Here is a 19968-nt window from a genome sequence, read left to right on the forward strand (position 1 = left end):
TGAGAACAGCTACCACAACCACTACTTGAGGGGTAACACAGCACATTAAAAGCCAGCATCTGTTCTAAGAACCACCTTTTGATCTCCTGCATCATTGACCTTGCCTGTAGTGGTGTCACAGTGAGCGGGGATATTACTGAGGGCTCTGGCTGTGGCTGAGCTGCACAAGATTAAGTTCAGAGACTTTACTTCCTGCTGTTGAAAACAAAGATCTTCAATAGGGAAAATAAAAAATCCATCCTACTTGGAAGTAGTAGAGTTAGAGCTCCATGCTTGTCACTCGACGTCCTTGAAGCAGGTGCAGCTCTCCCAGAAGCAAAACAATCCCTGTTAAGCACAGGATTCCACCCCTCTTCCCAGTGGGAAACGAACAGCTTTCCTGCAACGAATAGTATGTCCAGGAAAGAAGCTCCACTCAATCCCATCTAGCCCCTCAAAGCCTTAAAGCAACCTAACAAACCTCTGGTTTCCCATGCCCTGTTTTAGGATGACCTCACACCATCTTCATAGCTCTCCAATTCCTGTGCAGTCAGTAGACACAGTGGGGTGACTTCCCCAAGATCCTGCTATGCACAAACAGATCACTATCCCAGGGGAAAAAATTCAGCCCTTCCAATATTATGCACTATTTTAGCCCCTTGTAGGCTACATCTCAGGCACTGAACCACAGCTCCTGCTCTCTTCATGGGGTTAGAACACAAATGTGGCACGGGCAACTAAATCACTATTTAATCCGTGACTCAGTTTGGTAAAGAGTAGTCTCGAAACTGACATCTCCAGTTATTCCATCCAAGTTTTACTTCTCAAGGACACTTCCCCAGCCAATTCTCTCTAGCTTACTGCAAGTTTGCAGAAAAGGGCAATGAAGTCATTCCATCAGCATCTGCTTATCCAGCAGTAGCCAGGAGCGGATACACCAAACCATTCATGATCTACAAACATGTTCCCAGTTAAATTATCTTCCCCCTTTCTGTACTCTTGGCACTCTGCTAATTAATTAATTCCCTTGTTATTTTCCCACTAAGCTGTGGCAAACTGGATGCAATTAACAGAGGGATCCATTTAGTATCAGGACAAGACACAGCAGGAGCACGCAGCTTGTTCTGTACCCATTCGCCTCCAGCATCCTCCTTCCTGCAGCCCCCATCCCTAAAGCCAAAGACAGATTTTGGATTAAGGGACACAAAGAAGATTCGTATCAGTTTATTTTACAAGAAAGCTGTAGAGAACTGACAATTCTCCCTCGTGACCTGGGAGAATTGAACCTTCTTAGAGTGCAGAACTCACTCTAAGGTTCCACAAGGAGAAAGACCGAGCCAGGCTTTGAATGGATGGAGAGATGCTGCAAGTGATGTTTAAGAAACCATAAATTTTTAGAGTGGTCCTTATTTCTACTGCCATGTGCTTGCATCCAGTCTCCTACCAGCACAAGCCAGCTCCAGTCCAGCACCAAATACAGGTCTTTGTTAAAAGGTGTGTTGTACAGCTGGGATAATATAGTTTCCCATACTATCCTGGCTCCAAACTTCAGCTGAGCAGCTTTTTCCGTGAGTAAGTCCTGCTAAGGGGACGCCTCCTGGAAACCATGATGTGGAATGGAGACAGCTCCTGGTTGGCAGTAATTTGGACAGCATCAGACTCCTCTTCTAAAAAAACAGAAAGAATACATGAGAGCCACAATTTACCAGAGTCCACTGGTGATTCCAAGAAGCCAAATACCAAGTGGAGACAGCAAGAACTGGAAGCTGCACTTCTCACTTAGCCCTTTCCTCACTTGTGCTTACCTTGGACACGCCTTCTCCGAGCTGGCGGTGGGGACAGCAGTGGAGACTGGGTCAGGGCTAGAAGGCTGCTGGCAGAAAGTCCTCTCTCCACGGGTGGTGTGGAGCCTGGAGAAGCACAGTGAGATGCTGCAGCAAAACCACTCAACTCGTGTGCTAAGCCTCACACACAGCCTTTATGCTACCTCAAAACTGCCATCAATACAAGTGATATTTGAGTTTATCTGAAGCAAACTCTAGGCTGGCACAGTGGGGTTTTGGCATTCAAGAAAGGTAAATGGCAGTCTGGAATCAGCTCTTAGCACATTTAATTTTCTTAGCTGGTTTTAGCAGAAAGGCGCTTCACTTGTATTAAACACAGGTAATTCACATGTCCTGGAAGAAAACTATTATAACCACGATGAGCTAGAAATATAAACACAAGGTCTGTAGGTACAGAATGTCTCTTACAGGACCATCTTGAGGCTAAACGCTGCTATTATTTCATGTCCTGAATATGGAGTAATGTTGCTTAAAGGTTTGGCCTTTTTCCTCTGTTATAATGTTGAGTAAGACACTGCCTCTGTACACAGATCTTTCCTTGCAAGAGGAACGACACCAAAGCTTAGTGCAATGACTACAGAACAACACCTGCCAAAGCCCCTGTGATTTCTACAACAATACTGGATTAAGTCTTTGAAATTCACAAGGCCTGGTTTACAGAGCTGTTTCACCATGGTCAGCTGACTCATCTGTACCCACAGCAAAAGCAACGAGGCAGCTTAAACCTATACACCTACTAATACAACATTACTGCTAGCAAGGGAATAATTTCTGGTAGCCACTTTCAACAGGCCCACCACCACAGGCAGAGACAACTGGAGCACCAATAAACACCAACACCCACAGGATTAACCCCACCAACACTCTAGTCTACACTGAAGCAGCCAAGCTTTAAACTTAAGACTGCTGGCTTCAGAGCTGGATGCTGGGCAGAAACAGCCAGTGGCATCTACACAAACCTGAACAAATCACCAGCTGGATGCCACTGGAATCCTCTCTCAAGTTCTCAAACTTTCCTTTTAGTTCCTCCAGCCTCCTGCTCTTTTCATATTTCTCTGATATCTCTTCCATCATTAATACTCATATTTAGTCTGCCTCTCCACATAAGTATCTTCCATGTCATCTACAAACCATTCCCCTTTCACCTCATTCTCCCTCAGATAATTACACAGAAAACTGGGTTCTTGTTTTTGTCTAACCTCCACTTTTAACCACATCTGAACATCAGTGGAGTGTCTTTCATGCCGCTTAATTACCTGACAAAAGGAAGACATCATCATCCCCTAGACAACTGTGCTGCTCCAGTGCTTTGAGAGCACATGCTCCTGGCTTCTCAGGTAGTAGAGAGTCTGTCCTTGATTTGCTTCTGTTGCCCTCATCTGTGGAACAGCCAGTGAGATCCAAGCTGCACCTATCAGCACGTGATCTCTTGGCACCGTGACTCTCCTCCTTTTCTGGTGATAGGTAAGTAAAGACCCGCTTCCGAGATTTCAAGCCAAAAGCTCCCATGGCAGAGTCCTCATCAGCCCTCGGTTCAGAGTCACTAGGAGATGCCTGATCCTGGAGCCTGCAAATCCCTTCCAGTTCAAATTCCCCAAGAGCATTCGTTACTTTGCTGCTGCAGTGTTCCGAGACCCTCATCGTTCTCTCTCTGCCTGCTGACACCCATGTCCGTTCATCAGCATTCCTCTCGCTCTGAGCACAGCTCCCGTTAGCAGTGCTGCCTGCTGCTCTCTTCCTCCGAGGCCAGTCATTGATGGCATCAGGAGTAGTCTTCCCCTTCTGCTTTGGAGAAGGTGTCTGGAGAACTCCTGCTTCCAAGGGAAATGGGGAGGTGACATTAGAGGCACAGCTTGTTGGGGTGTATGACTGGCATATGTACGTCTGTCCTGCACCTTTCCCAGGTGTACTGTGGAAAGAACGGCAGCAGGACGGAGAAACACAGGCAGCTGCTAGTTTTCCTGGGTGCTTGCTGCACCAGGTCATAGCAAGATCACCGAAGGGACTTTCTCCTCCCTTGAGTTTGCTGGCACTTGCTTCAGCTTGAACTTCCAACGATGAGCAAGAGCAAATTTTCTTAATGCGAAGCTTGGGCAGGCCCGAAGCTTGCATTTCAATTTCCACTTCGTACGTCGGTGGGCTGGCAGAAGGGAGTTTGCAATGACTTTCAGGAGTCGAGAATTTGGCTACAAAGGGAGGCTCTCCCATCCGTGCCGCAGCCTCCCGCTGCCTCCTGTCTGCAGTGCAGCGTAAGGAATAAGCAGGAGCAGACTTCTGCATAGGAGGCGACGTATTCAGGGCAAATCTGGAGCGTCTCTTGAGACTCGGAGCCTTCAGCCCCATATAGTCTTCCCTCAGCAGAGTTCTGGCTTCCAAGTCATCACTAACTGTTTGCAAATCACTTAGGAAGGACTCACAGGTGTTTGCACTGCAGTTCTCCCCCTTAACTGATGGCTCACAGTCTCTCTCAGCATTCTGTGAATGTTCCTGCCCTCCAGCAAAAGGCTTTGGAGACAAATGGTTTTCCAAGTCCTCCCCTGAAGGAGGCTTTTGAGACACTCTATCCATCTGTTTGTTTTTCTCTAATACAGGGGTATTTTCAGACGGATGAAGCTGAAGGCTTTCAACAGAACAGTTGCCACCAGTATCATGACGACTGTCCTTATTTTCTGAAAGCGTTGTACATTTAAGTGTGAGGCTCTCTCCTCTAGAACCTGGATCATGTATGGCCAGCTTGGATGTGTGAAGCAGGGACCTCAGCGAAGTGCCTGGAGTCTTTTGAGAAAATGGTTTAGATGCACCAGACTCCCCAGCCTGTGTGTGGGAAGGAGAGCAGATTGTCTCAGTGATTGTGGAACTTTCATGGAGTGGAGAACTGCAGAAAGGCTCTGGCCTCACAGAAAGCTGAGGTATTTCTGTACTCAGTGGGATGGTACATAACTTTGAACCTGGATCTTCAAGTTTCCTGGGAGTCCTTTTAGGTGTTCGAGGTAACGGATCTAACTGCACCTGAATTTCGTTTGTGAGGATTTGCCTTCGAGCACTACCTGGAGATGCTAATTTTGAGAGGTATCTCAAGGAACGTCTTGGAGTCTGCAGTTCTGTAAAACACCTTTCTTGGATGGCAGAGGGGGAAGAAGAAGCAGTTGGGTTTGAATCTGTTGGAGGTAATTTTGAGGCTTTAAGCACTGCAAACCCTTCACGTTTTGGTGTTTGCAAGCCAGACTCTTTGCAAGGAGGGGAAAGTGTTTGTGCTGCACAACAGGCCTCAGCAGTTACTTGCAGTAAGTGAACCCTCTTGCTGTCACTTAGCACAGATGGAGACTTGACCCTTTGTGAAGGATGAGAAAAGTACTTTCCCAAACATTTAGCTACAGTCTGCTTAGCTGCTGGACTTCTGCCAGGTGTCTTCTCCAGCTTCTGTGGTGTCCTGTGGACAATGCGAGGCGATCTCCTTGGGAGCTTACTGGCAGAATTCAGTGGCTTCTGGGCAAATTTATGAGGTGTTTTCCTAGGAGTCTGCAGGGGAAAATTAAATTAAAGAATCATGTTTGTTCTACTCCAGCAGTATCATCTACTCATCTTCATATTTACTTCCCAAGATTTGAAACACAAAAAACCCATTGGATTAAACTTAAAGAACACTACATTTAAGATGCATAGGTCTGACTAAACATTAATAGAAAACAAGGATGGGAAGAAAGAGGTAACTGTTTCTACCTGACATGAGGTGACCTCCTCTAAGTGTAAGGAATCTTTTCTTGTTCTCCTCCTTCCAGGTGAATGCTTCACTGCAGGACTACACATGTCAATGACTGCACCAAAGAAAAACCTCTTGGGAGTCTGGACAGGGGGGCTCTCTGAATGCTGGTTAAGGCCTATAATATGGAACAGTACAATTTAACTAATACAAAGTAACGTGCCACAGTTGTCTGAATCACATCAGATGTGTGGAAAAGTAGTGTAAAAAGCTCATATCCCTGGCATGTGCTTTTCTAGCCAAGTGTTAAAGCTTCATCAGAATTATTGTTATTTCCCATTATGAAATTAATATCCATCTGTAGGAAGAGTGCTCCAATGGTAAAAAAAGGTACAAAATACCTCAGCCTCTTATTCTATTTATAGCTCGTAGCTTTAGATAGTTCTGGTTCATGACTAAGGATTCTAATAAGTAGAATATAAAGAACTGTCACCATTTTTAGCTGATAATCCTACTGAGAAAGCCCGCAAAGAAGATCCCATCCGTCATTGCTTTATGCTGCCACAGAGTAGACTGAAAGTAAGCTATAGGATTTCTGTCCCATATTTTACAAGGATTTCACTGCATGTAAGGAATGCAGACTGACAATCAGTGGTATTCTGTTAGATGGGCCTAACTGGTTTGTTAAGTTGGCAGTGAATTCAAAATAGCTGCCTTACCATCCTCAAAATTCAGATTACCAATTAAAAAAAATAATTACTGAGGATGAATTTCTGTCTACAGAAGATATTACATGACAGCTCTTAGCTTCTTACAGTCTCTTGTAGAGCCAAATCAAATCAAACTCAGAGCTATCCATGCCAGCTTTTCAGATCAGCAGTATCAGTCTGCTCAAATCCCACTCAGTACCTTCTACATCCTGCAGTTTACAGCTCTCCTTTTCTTGTCTCTGGCAGAGGTGCTCTGAATTTTTTGAGCTGGGCTGTGTAGTGGAATAGAAAGCACCAGAGCAGGTCCTATTCAAAGACAGCTGTTTGATGCGTGGACTTCTTCTCAAACCTGCTTCTGCAAAGGCAAGGACATTGGAGATTGAGCCTTCTTTCTCCCTCAACAATGGGCACATCATCAGGAACAGTTCCCAACTGCAAGGAACATACTCTCAGAATAAACTTCTCTACAGATACCTATCTCACCCAGCAAGGCAAGCAGGTGAAGAAAAGGTTCAGCTTTCTGGAGAATCTGGAATATTTATGCATACCAATCTTCTTCTAAATTATGATGCCCCCCTCCTCTAAGTCATGTTTACACTCATTCCTCTTTAGCAATTAAATGGAAAGGAATGCTAGAAAAGCCACGTTCAATGCAAGTTACATCCAGGTTAAAAGATGGGTTAATACTCTTGTCTCTTTCTGCTACCAATTTCATTTTCCTCCTTGCCCAGACGTGCTGGTTTTTTCTTCCCTTCTGGGGATAAGGAACAGCAGTAGCCAACATAAGAGACACTCCCCAGAGCCAAGTGGCTGTCTGTTACAGCAGAAATCAGAGCAGGGTCACAGCACAACATGGTGAAGTTACGTTAAAAATAAGCATGTGCTGGTTTGACAGTAATTATAGCAGCTCGGAATCTTGTTCACCCTTCAAGTCCTTCATGTTTTTTCATTTAACAGACTTACTATCTACGTCTCTTTCTTAACCTCTACTGTACAGAGCTGTTAAAGCAATGAGCAGCAAGTGGTTCTCTCAGAGGCAGCTGTGCTCCACCAACAGAACAGTACAACACTTTTGGGCTGACTTCTCATAAATTAACTAAATCAAAGCACACTCGTCTTACGAGCTATGACACAGCCAAACCACCTTTAATGAAAAATCAGTGCTTACCATATATGGCCTTCTCTGGAGATTCTTCTACAACACCAGTGTCACAACCTGGATCAGAAGACCTTGAGAAACAACAGACATTTTGGGCTTAGCATACTAAGCACATTTACAGGAACACAACTTGCACAGAGACTGAAAAGCAGTACTCTATTCTACACCAATATATTGCTTTGTGGGCTACTCTAAGTGAGCAGTTAGTGAGCACTTCACCTCCTATTAACATGTAATTAAGTATGGGTAGCTCCCTAGCTGTACAGGTAACAGTTCTACATGAAAGAAAATGCTACAGTTCAGCCTGGAGTCCACAAGATACAGCAAGAACCTTTTCTGAAGAAGCCCTGGAATCAGCAATTCAACCCAGACAGACATTAGCTGCAGGAATTAAAGCAGCCTGACTTACATGATGAAGCAAGCAGTATTTCCCCCAGTGGCATTTAGCCTCCACTGGTTCCCTTGCTGCCTTAAGTGAAGATGATCTTTGACCACAACGATACCTGATAATTCTGCTCATAGCCACTAATTAGACATCCATTAATTAGACACCCAATACTTACTGAAAAATTCAGAAGGAACTCACCGGCCTTTGATCTGCTTGTGTAGGAGTCTCCTGGACACCTGCTTATGTAGTGGTGTTTCTGCAACTCTCCTGGTCAGTAACTTGCGATGATCTAAAAATCATGCAAGATGTGTAACATCCCACAATTAATAAGCACTTGGAACAAATAAATAAATACATAAATACAGTTTCATACAGGCTTCAGCTTAAGAATGACAGTCAATATAGAACCACTGTGCTGTCTCCCAGCACTCACAAGCTATCATTATTTCAGTCCAGTGTCTACGCCTCCTTCCCACTCCCTCAATATTATTAATAGTACCATGTCAGACACAGTTAACCTACTGAGATAACTTTCATTCTTCATCTTTATTTCACAGGTCCTTTTTCAACCAAGCATTTTAATTTTCTTTATATGTAAAGAGTTCAGTAAAAAACAGGTTTCAGCTTCAATACTATCATTATTCAATCCCCAAGCACCACAGCGATGACCTCCTCCTTTATTAAAAACAGACCCTAATTGTTTCATAGAACTAAGAATGCAAAAATAGGAATTTTAGCAAAAGCTCTTCCACAACAATCTTACATGTGCAAGTCATAGCCTACCTTTGTTGCCCTCACTGGTGCATTTGTATTTTAGGCCTTCCACAGCAGATACTGACTGGCTTCTAAGCATCTTTTTCAGTGACCTTTTTGATGGTGGAGGTATCTCTTCATTGAAGAGATTCCTCCTTACCTTTGTAACCTCTGTGAGGCAAGAAAAGCAAGAAAAGATCAGATTACAAGGAAAAGCAGAAGAAAAAAAAAAAAAGAAAGAAAGGAAAAACCATACAAAGTTAATTTTGCCAGGCCACTAGGGATAGGAACAATTTACCAGCATGGAAAGACAACTTTTGAAAGGCTACAAAGCTTTGAAAAGTTGTTTTTTCTGCTACTGGAACATGTCCTCCTCTAAATCCATTCCAGCCTTCTCTCTTGAATTTCTATTATTTGCATTATTCCAGCAATAAACTACAAGCAGATGCCATAGCAGAAAAAGCAGACAGTCAGTGTGTCCCATGTGGAACATTAGGTGTACTACAAAATCTCAACCAAAGCACATCTTGGTTCAGAGAAAACACGTGAGATTTATTTTTATTAAGTATTTGTGGGGATATATCCTATTTTCAGATACAGTTCATTCTTGTCCCCATTTTCTTTCCAGGACAGAGAAGACAGAAATAATTTCAAGAGTCAAGGTTTTCTTTTGAGGACACAGAATTTAAGTTTTCTGCGTATGAGTACACAGAATATCGCGTATTTTTTTCCCCCTCAAAGTTTTTGCACAACTCAGCAAAACTTCCTTCACATTTCCAGCATGCCTCAGCATAATTTCATCATGGCTCAGTAAAATTTACAGGGACAACGTGTGCTGAAGATGCACCTTTCCATCAACAAGCCAGAAGTCAATATACCTTGCACTGCCTCTTTCTGCAACAAAGGTATCTGCTGGGACTTCTCAGTGGCAAGGTAAGAACGCGAGTTCTCCTGAAACAAATGAGAAATCAGCCTCAGCAGCAGTGCAATGTTATGTTTAAGTATGAATATTAACTGTAAGCTCTGAACCACACATTATTTCAGTTTCTCCTTTGAAACAATTTGATCTCTGTATAGCTGCTACAGGGCACACTTACTAAGGGAATACAGAGCAAGAGTTTTTGCAGTCAAGCATCGCAACTCATACACAGTCCTTCTGGAAGAGTTTTACCTTTCTGATGGGATTCTTGGCTACCTTGGGAATCTCAATTTGTCGCAAGTTCTGTGGTGCTTCTGTCATGCTCCTGTGTCTGGCTAACACATTATTCCTTTAGAAGACAGACAAAAGTTAAAATAAGATCAGAAGCACAGTTATCAACCTACTGACAATTAAACTCAGGTTTGACTCGAGACATAGGAAGTGTTTACCTAAACTGAAATTGCAAACTGCATTGATAACTCACTTACTATACTAAGATATGACTTGCAATATAAAAAGCTATTCCCATCTAAGGTTGGTATTGGAACTCATTCACAATTTGCTAATATGAACACAGAATCCCCAACACAGAGATCTCCAGTAAATCACTTTTAACAATATAGGTCAGCTACTGCACAGCATAACATGCTTTTCCTCTCCTGGACAATGCTCCTGAACTCTACTTTTGCATAAGATACAAATACAGAACCAAGATTGTATTTTTATAGCCAACAAAAAGCTGCCTCCTGTTCGGAATTATTACCTTCTCTTTTTGGCAGATCTGGTGCGCAGCTCCTCCAGCTGATCACTCTCACTGCAAACAGCGCTGGGAGTTAAGACAGATGATAAAGAGGGTGGAAGGCCTGGAGATTTGCTATCCAGAGTCATGGAGTCATCACTGAAGAAGTCTGAAGGCAGAACAGATGCCAGCTTCGGAGGTATTTGTGTACCCAGACCATAATAAATATCTCCAAGGGTCTTCGGTATAGAATTCATATACCTGGAGCATCAGAGAGAACCCACATCAAATACACCCCTCCTCAAAACTGTTGGTGTTCCAGTCCCAACGTTTGAGCTAAATCCTTGTTCTTACATGCCAATTTAAAAACAAACAACAAATTGAATATCAACTGGGTTTTTTAATTAGTTTACTTGCTTATCAGCTACTTTTTCTTTAATCAAAATATAACAAACAGAACACATGTAAATTTCTGGGTATTACAAAGATGCAGTAATCAAAGCTATTGATTGCTGTCTACTCACAGACAACATCCAACCCAAACCACAGTCCCCAGCAACACGTAAGTCATGCTAAAGAACTTACAATTCTAATATTTCCTCTAGAAACTTTGTAAGATAGGCTGGGTCTTCAGTCAGACATAAAATGCGCAGCATATCTGTCATCTGGAAGAGAAAGTCAGGTGGGAAAATGGATTAAGGTGTGACAGCTGCAGCACCAGGTATTTTAGCAAAGAATATAAAGTGTTAGTGTAAAATCAAAGCAAAAGCAGGTTCCAGGTCTGCATTTCCAGTGCCATGCAGAAACACAACCTGGTTTATACTTTACTTGCCTCTTCTAACAGCTGCTCCATTTCCTCAGCGTTGCTTTGCAGCGAAGGGCACTGAAGGCACAACTCAAGGCGCAAAAATACCTGAAGTCGGCACCTAAGAAAACAAGTAATTATCCACCACCTCTTTTTCTAATGGAAACAGCATATTTACTAGAAAAGGTGTGCTCAAAAAAAGCAATGGGAAGGGAAGTGGTTCCTTTTGACAGCAAAATTTAGTTAGCATTTCATTTTGGTGGCAAGGGAGATGTCTCATTCCAGATACAGGCTGCAGTGCTTATCACACAGCATGGGTATATCTGCATTTAATGAAACGGTTTTACTGCAACCAGAGATTCTCCTTGAAACATGTGCCCCATGGAAATACTTTTCCAGTTATACAAAAAAGCCACCATTAAAAACTGCTAACCAACTCCACAGTATCTCAGAAGCTGAAGTAAATACAGTGTCTCATACTCTCTGACTTTGGTCTCCTTCTGTGAGCCATGCTGTTGTCTGAACATTTTGCTGGTCTTCAGGAGATGGTTTCTGGCTCTTTCCACACAGGCCACCTGCAGACACATAATGACAGCAAGAACTTCAACTCTGTTCCCTGTCTGAAGGGCAGGTCCCTCCCTTGTCCCCCAGTTATCCCCCCAACCCAATACCTTCTTTTGGATGTAGTTCAGTTTTTTCCTTTTCTTTCAAGGAAAGGAATTACTTTTCAGTAGCACAGTTATGATGAGACAGAACAGCTTAGAGCTTGAAATCACAGAGGTTTCTTGCTCACAGCTTCAGGCCTTCTTCACTCGGGATTTGTCTCTCATGGTATTTTTGTTCAATTAATCACAGGTTTACCAGTTTTGGTTTCAGACTGTTGTAAGCCTGTAAATAGTGCTAAAGATTTTAAGAAATACCTTGAACGATTTCTCTTTGCTGGCAAAGCCAGGCCTAGATTTCCCATGTAATGGAAAAACAAAAGATGCACCTTCTTTACAATACAGTTTGCAAGAATGTATTTTTAAAAATACTGTCTTTGAAATTAGAATTTTTAAGGAGGCCAATGTAAAGAAAAGACATCTTGCAACGTTTAGCAAAGTTGTAAACTGATAACTGAACTGGATTTTCCTACGTTCTTTACAACCATCCACAGTTTTTCACTATTGAGTCCTCACAGATAGAAGCAGTCAGTGATCAGGGTGCAACTGCACATAAAACTTCAGAGAACATGAAGGAAAGGTAGCCCAAAACAGTAAAAATTCTGACTTCCAGATCAGTAACAACCTCGCTCACACACTCTTACCTACCTCCTTCTCTTTGGCATCTTGTATTTTCAAGAACCTTTTAATGGCCATGATCATATTCTGGGCACGTGCAGGTGAGGGAATTCCCTCAGCAACAGCCTTCTGGTAGCTCGCAGTCAGGTGGGACTGCAGCTCCTCCTCTGTTTGGAAGTCTGCAAGGAAATGGTCTACATTAACAAAATGCCTGTTCCCCACACCTCACCGATAAAATACTCACCCCAGCTGAAGTGGGGAACAGAGGAAGTCATAAGAAATATTTTCTCCAGCAAGGACACATCCAGACCACAGAACACTAACAGAAGCAGTCCCAGGTCCAGGCCCTTGACATACTACAAGCTAAATCAATTCTATAATCAACAAAGTTTGCTTAAGGTCAGCAAACTTTTAGGCTACTGTAGCAGTCAAGAAATGCCCTTTATTTCTGCCTAATTAGTAAACAGGACTACATTTCCAGTTACACGCTGATGGGTGCTTCCCTCTATTTTTTTTGGTTAAAAAAATAAAGAAGTAAATCCTTATTGCTTTTTTCAGATGGATATAAGGCAAGAAACTAACCCCAGAAGCAGCTGTAACACTAGTTTGTAAAGAGACAGAAATAAAATGGGGTAAAGATGGGGAAAAAATGTCTACTGTTTGCCATGCTGAAGATACAGAAACCCAAACACTGATCTGCTGCTTGGCACTGAATACTCCATTATCCTCTGCTCTCCCTTCCATAAAAATCCTGCATGGACTCCTATATCAGGATATCAAGAGTTCATATGGGATGTATCAAGACAGAAAGATAACAGGACTTAACACACACCAATTGATATTTTAAGTGCCTTTTCCTTTCCTTCCACCTTTTCATCCAATCTTTTTGCTGAAAGCTTCTGTGGAACCTTCTCGTTCACTGCTGGTGGCACAGCATCAGGTTGAAACTTCTGAGCTTTTACATTCAGTCTTGCTACATTGAGCATCTGCAGGGATCTGGACATGGTCTTCATCTTCTGCCTGACTGGAGTTCGGGGAACTCCACCTGCAATGCCACAAAAAAGTGTTCTACCGTCAGGCATGCTGGGACAGGTACTCCATCCAACGTAGAGCACAACACTAAACTCTGTGTAACTCTGAAGTGAAATTAGTAACCTCCTAGAGGAAAATGTGGCCCAAAAGGTTCACATTTCTTCATGAAATGAGCATACAGGCAGCACAGTAGGCAGCTGCTTCTCCAAATAAAAAGCAGGTGCACATTGCTCTGCATAAGAACTTAGGTAGATTTAATCAAATTTATATATATAGGAGGCAATCTTATGTCACAGAAATAGAAACAGCTGACAGAGTAGGACTTGCAGATACATGAGGCTAGGGTAAAGTCAACTATGGTTAGTGTAGAGAAATGCAATGATTAAACTCTTCTAGAAGAAAGTGTTCTATTTCTCTAATTAGAACAAAATTGAGAGGTTGCAATATTTACTAGTAGTTGTAGCAGTCCCTGTTTCAACAGCTAATTAAACTGCAGCGCTCTGCATGCTGCTTTTAACAGCTTTGTCAGTCACTGCATAGCCTTGAATTACAGTAATTCAAGTTCTACTATAGGACAAACCTAATACTTAGTAGATAAATGAGACTGTCCCTAAATAAAATAATCCAAAGCATGCTACTACTTAAGAGTACATATCTCTGCAGTTCATGCATTATCTTTTTTTGACAACATGCACATATAATCCCAAAGTATACATACGTCTTTTTTTGTTATTTCCTGGTCCAGCTGCAGCAGAAGTTTCACTGAATTTTCTCTGGTACAGCTCAGATAGACTTTCTGAGAGCTCCACATCAGACTGGTCTGCATCACCCTTCCTGTTAGCACTAGGAGCCTGCAGGAGCCTATATGAAAGAACACTACAGTTATCAAAAAAAGGTGGGAATAGGAGGCATATCCCTTCTTCCCTGTGGACAGAAACAATGTTTTTCTAGGTTCCACTCTGCAGCAATACAATGCAAGTAGCACACACTAGTAACTCTTCCAGCACCTGTTCCCCAACACACTTAGGAGATGCAAAAAACCCAAACCACCCTCTTAGAAGGGTCATGGCAAGCTGGAAACAAGCATTACATTAATGTACAATGGATATGGCACTGACCTGTACCACAAAACTAAATCAGCAGCTTTGTGCTTTCTAAACTACCCTGCATTAGGCTCTCTTGTTTCACTCAGCAAGCTCTTTGAAGAAAGCAAGCTCATTCATTCCAAATAAATACCAACTGTGAGAACACAACCACATCTTCAGTATCTTGCACTGGATCTTACCATGCCATAAAAGCTCAAGTCTGTAATTTCCCAAGTAGCTTAAGGTCATTTTAAGTGACCTGTATAACTCTTGAAACTACCAAGATTTTGATCCACACAAACTGATACCCAAACAACCTGTTCCCGTTTTCTTTTGTCTATACACCAAGATTTAAGCCAACAGTAAACTGAGTACACAAATAAAAGCACTACTAATTAAGAGGCACTTAATTATAGAACTCCAAGCAATGCTACAGCCATACTCCTTTAACTGGAAGCAGAAATCCTTGATTACTACTCAGAGACATTCAGAAAAATACCTGAATGACTCCATCAGATCCGAGCTTGCTCCACAAGCATTTGATGCAGGATACCACGCTTCCAGCACTGAAGGATGCCAGCCCCCTGTGTGGGACAGTTCCCGCTGGACCCACTCTGGCACTGGAGTTTCTTCTCCTGTAAGCAGACACACACATACATAAAAATTAGAAAAGCTGAACTAAGTGGCAGAAGGTCCCAGGCTTCAGAGAGGCTCTAAAGCAGAGGTTCCCAAACCTTTGATCCTGGAAAGGCATTTTCATAGCTAATACGTCAGAAGATGAAAGATTCACTCAAACACAAAACACACGAGTAAAAGCAGCCTTCTTGCTGCTGTCCCACCCAAAGGCTTTCCTGGCCAGGGATAGCCCATGTGACACATTTTAGGAAGCCTCCTTCTGAAAACATGGCCCCAGGCACATGTAGCTGTGCTTTAGCTGCGAGCTAATGGAAACTAACACTCTGCCAGAAAGCAGAAAGCTACACCCCTGCAGATTTCTTTCTGCGTCACATCACAAGGCCTCAGCTACAGATGACACAATGAACAAGTCCCAAAAATGAGACTCCTCAAGGACAAAATCATTAACCTTAGATTTTTTTCCACTGCAGATCTGGAGATGATCAAAAGATGGCAAGTTTTACATTTCCTGACACCTACCCAGACTGGCCAGACAATCTTCCACTGACATGTCAATTTTACTCAACACACTATTCACAATCTCTGGCAGGTGAGTAGCACAGTCTTGGGAAGAGTCTTCCACTACAGCTCTTTCAAGGCTGCATCCCTGAATTTCAGCAGTCTTCTCAGGACCAAGCACAGTCAGAACTGCAGTATCCTCAGAAAGTGGTGACAGAACAGCAGTGCAGGGGCACCAAGTTTTAGACAGAGATACCTCAGCAACCTGCATTTTAAAAGAAAAAAAAAAGGGGAAAAGCGAAGAGTTTACATTATCTGGAAATACAGAGCCTTAAGGAGCACAGATACTTTACAAGCAGGTTGTAGAGTCACATGATCTCAATGAAAATGTTCTGAATTTAGCTTCAAATGAACAATTTGCAGTGCAGCTTTTACTATTATTGTCTTCCCAACATGATACTGCCACCCTTTTTGTCACAGCTCATTTCAGAGCAGATATTAGCTTAAGGCAAAGAGGAAGATTTACCATGTGCAGTCCTTCAGCCACTAGACTCCTCAACAGCTGATGAAACAGAGATGTGTTACATTCTCCCTGCTCAGCCTGTGAGCTCTGCAGTATCCAGCTCTCTGTGAGGAAGTGGCCAGCCTGTGCCAAGCTCCAACCTGTCAAGCTTCCTTTCAGGAAGATGCTGACTGGACACTGCAGGTGTCTTTGGCTCATGGCAAGAGGTTCCAGGATCACGGCACAGCTTTCCTGCTTCTTCCCTCCTGTGCAAGGATAGGATAAAAACAAAAGTCTGAAAGCAAGTAAAAAACGTTTTTCCATCTAGGTAAAGAGACAAGTTCAATGTAAAAAAGTCAGCTCCAAGATTAAATGAGGAATATACTCTGCAGTAAGTGTGTTACAGAACTGACCTCCTTCCCAAGCTCTCAAGGAGCTGAGTGCATGGAAGGACCACTAAAGAAAGACCCCACCCATAATGCATGCTGCTTTAAAGCTGATCTGTTTTATTTTGAAGGGGCTTTTAATCTGTGGGGGTTTTTTAGCTAAACTGAATAATCGTATGAGAAAAGGGAGTACACCTCTATAAGGTGGGACCAGCAAAGAGCTCTTCATCCAAACTTCTAGGAGCATGGAAAACTGAAGAGGCTAAATCAGAAATAGAGCACAAGCAGAACTTTAACAAAAAAAACCACCTAGGCTTTTAAATATCCGAAGTTACTTCTACACATACTATTCACAAGGAAAGCTCATCAAGGACCCTGCATGAGAGATCAGTTACTATCATATATATCTATATTTTTCTTTCTTTTTTTTTTTTATTACCAGGCATGCTGACAAACAATGTTCCTTCTTGCTGGGGAAACACTGATCGATACACGGATGGCCTCGAGAACAAGCAGTTCAAAGTCGCATCCAGCGGCAGAAGCGTGGTCCAAGGCACAGCCTGTGGCACTGGGAACCTGGAGTCCCCAAGGAAGCCAGCAGCAACATCTGCCCTAGGGTGACTCAAACAGTGCACCAAGGTTTCAGCTGGCAAAATGGTGCCTCCCATCTGACAAATCACTTCAAACATTGTCCAGTAGCCACCATGATCCGGGCATTCGATCAGCTGAAATAAAAGTAAGAGAGGTCTCAAGTTAAGGTTGGCAGTGAGAGAACTTCCATGTAAACAAATAAAGACTGCACGTTTTCAGAAAAGCTGGTATAGGAAACCTATCCAGAGCATCTAAACACGGTGCTTTCTGGGAGTTTTTATGGACTTTATCAGCCTTCACAGGAACCTAGCAAAGTTTATACTATTCCCAGTGATCTAAAAGCTAGCAATATTTTCAAGCTCTTTTTTTTAAAAAATCTGGTGTCTACACACCTGAACTATCAGGCTGCTTATCTGCAATTCTGAACAACTGTAACACCCCCCTAACTCAAAGCACAAGACATCTCATCAATAAACACTGCACAGCTACTCCACTGCAGATGTATCTCAGCCTCCAGGTGGATAATTCCGTTCCAGATTTCAGTCCCTTGCTGAAGACTGTGCGGCAGTAAGTGAACCTTGGCGCGCTTCCCTACCACCCAAAGATTACTTATGCCAGAAAGTAGCGTGGCAGACGTCCCACTAGTGCTCCCAGCTGAAAGCTGTGCGGTGTAACCTCGTTACCTGAGCCCAGTCGGCAGTGTCCACCCAGAACAGGGTGATTTTCTGCTCCGTGAGCAACTCCTGGACACTCTTGGGCAGGAGTTTCTCCGCCAGCTCCTGCGCCGTGGGCGGCTCTCCAGGGGAGGAGGGGGCATCGTTCCCGGACACGAACTGCCGGAGCTCCCTCCGCGAGTGCGGGCAGGGGGAGAAAAGGAACACGGCGTTCACGAAGCCCTCGGGCGGCGCCTCCGGGGGCTCTCGGGCAGCCAGCCCCGTCCTGCGGCTCCTGCGGGGCGGCTTGGCGGGGGACGCGATCTCCGGGCGGTCCCACTGGAAGTCGAGCAGCGTCTCCTTGAGCCCGCTGTGCGTGAGGGCAGCGCGCGGCGCGGGGCCGGGCAAGGCGGCGGGGGCCCGTGCCCCGAGCCGCTCCGCCAGCTCCTCCTCGAACCGCTCCCAGGCGCGGGGCCCCGGCGGGCGGAACCCGCCGCCCCGCGAGGCGCCGCCGCGGCCGCCGAGCGAGTCGAAGAAGCGGAAGGCCCAGCGGAGGCGGGAGAGGCCGAAGCGGCAGCCCAGGAGGGTGAGAAGGCGGAGGGCGCCGCGCTGGAGCCGCTCGCGGCGCGCGGGGCCGGCGGTGTCCAGCAGGAACACGGCGCTGTGCGAGCACGACATGGCGCAGCCTCCTCACGCCGCCGCCGCCATCGCCCGCCCGGTACGGCCGCTCGCGCCCTCGCCTCGCGCGCGCCCCCATTGGCTGCCGCCGAGCACCCGCCACGCCCACTTCCCGCGCCTCCCTCTCCCATTGGCGGAGAGCGGAGATCTGGGGGGCGGAGCCGCGCGGCGGCGAGACGGGCGCTCGCCGCTGATTGGCCGGCCGCTCGGCGAGCGCAGCCAATCCCATTGGCGGGGACCGGACACGGAGCGGGGGGGGCGGGGCCAGCGCGCGGACCGAGCCGATTGGCCGCCGCCACCGGTTTAAAATTTAAAGCCGGCGGGGCGCGCGTAGCGGTGACGTCACCGTGAGCGAGGGTATGACGTCACCGGGGCGGGCGGGGAAACCCGCGCAGCGAGCGGCCCTGGCAGCGCTCGCCGGGCACCGGCCGCGACCCCGGGGCTGAGCCCCGGCCCGATCCTGCCCACCCTGCACCCGGGCAGGCTCCTCTAGTGCCGCTAGAGGTCTGCGTCCGTCCGCGCACCGGCACCTCCCCATCCCCGCTACCGCCCGCGGGCGGGAGGGACAGGGACAGCGGCAGACAGAGCCTGCCTGGAGGGTCCTGCCGATACGGCATCCTCCTGCCCGAGCCTCCCTGGAGGGCAGCAAAGACAGCCCTGGGCCTGTATGGATGAAGTTCAAATTCAGATTACATATTAGAAAAAAAAAAAAAAATGCAGTGTTCGGGTGGTCAGGCGTTGAAACAGGTTGCTCAGGGAAGTGGTGGAGAGAGCATCCCCGGAGGTGTTCGAGAGGCATCTGGATCTGACGCTGGGTGATGTGGTTTAGGAGTTACAGTGATGGTTGGACTTGATTGTAAAGGTCTCTTCAACCCTGATGGTTCTATGAAAAAGTGTAGGATCAGGGCACCCGGACAGGGGCTGACACTTGTGGAGGACAAAGACCCTGGGTCGTCATCAGCTGCCCTGGCCAGGATCATCTCCTCCCTGCAGGGCTTGAAGCACATCTTGCCCCATGGTGTTGGTGGTTAAGGTGTGATCACACTGGGTAAGGGCAGAGGAATCCCCAAAGAGCAGAGCCACCCAGCTGCCCGCTCCACCCTTGCCTCCAGAGCTTGAATGCCCCAGCCCAAACCAGTGTCACTAGCAACCAGTCATATTTATAAAGCAACAAAGACAAGCGGGCACTAAACTGCCCATTTGGCTCTGCTGGTGACTGTGAACACAAGTGGGTTTAATGGGCTGGAACACGAGGAGCTGATCCACTCGGGTGGGCAGGAGTAACCTGCCACCAAGAGCAGGAGAAGGACAACCGCTCTCCCTGGGTGAAAGTGCGGAGGGCAGCCCGCAGCCTTGGGGATGTGGGCTCCCTGGGGAGCCGTGGGTCCCTTCTCCTGGCTGAGGGTTGACATCTTGTGCTGCTTGCCAGTATATCACTGCTGTCTGAACCCTGAAGAAGAGCCAACCACACCATGTCACTGCCATTGTCCAGCCACTGGCATCTGTCCCAGCAGCCCGCTGAGGACACTTAGCAGAGTGTGACCAAAACCTGCCTTATCACAGTCCACCTGGGACCAGAAACAAACCCAGGGCAAAGGGGAGTTTCCCAGCAAAGTCTGACAGCTTCCAAC

General features: G+C 45.5%; 1 protein-coding gene across 1 annotated transcript; it reads right to left on the minus strand.

The window, feature by feature from the left end:
• Positions 1-1354: 1354 nt before the first annotated feature.
• Positions 1355-18362, minus strand: TICRR (TOPBP1 interacting checkpoint and replication regulator). The gene is made up of 22 exons (XM_082290941.1): positions 17690-18362; positions 16855-17140; positions 16054-16295; positions 15549-15792; positions 14893-15028; positions 14027-14169; positions 13109-13321; positions 12307-12455; positions 11477-11571; positions 11024-11117; positions 10777-10856; positions 10216-10452; positions 9705-9801; positions 9412-9484; positions 8564-8704; positions 7979-8069; positions 7402-7463; positions 6433-6588; positions 5544-5701; positions 3080-5342; positions 1785-1889; positions 1355-1646 (listed from the first exon to the last, which is right to left on the minus strand). Exons 1-22 carry the CDS (start codon positions 18335-18337, stop codon positions 1528-1530), a joined length of 5832 nt encoding a protein of 1943 aa, XP_082147067.1. The 5' UTR covers positions 18338-18362; the 3' UTR covers positions 1355-1527.
• Positions 18363-19968: the final 1606 nt, after the last annotated feature.

This window comes from Coloeus monedula (genome assembly GCF_965178545.1).
Source record: "Coloeus monedula genome assembly, chromosome: 14".
Lineage (NCBI taxonomy): Eukaryota > Metazoa > Chordata > Aves > Passeriformes > Corvidae > Coloeus > Coloeus monedula.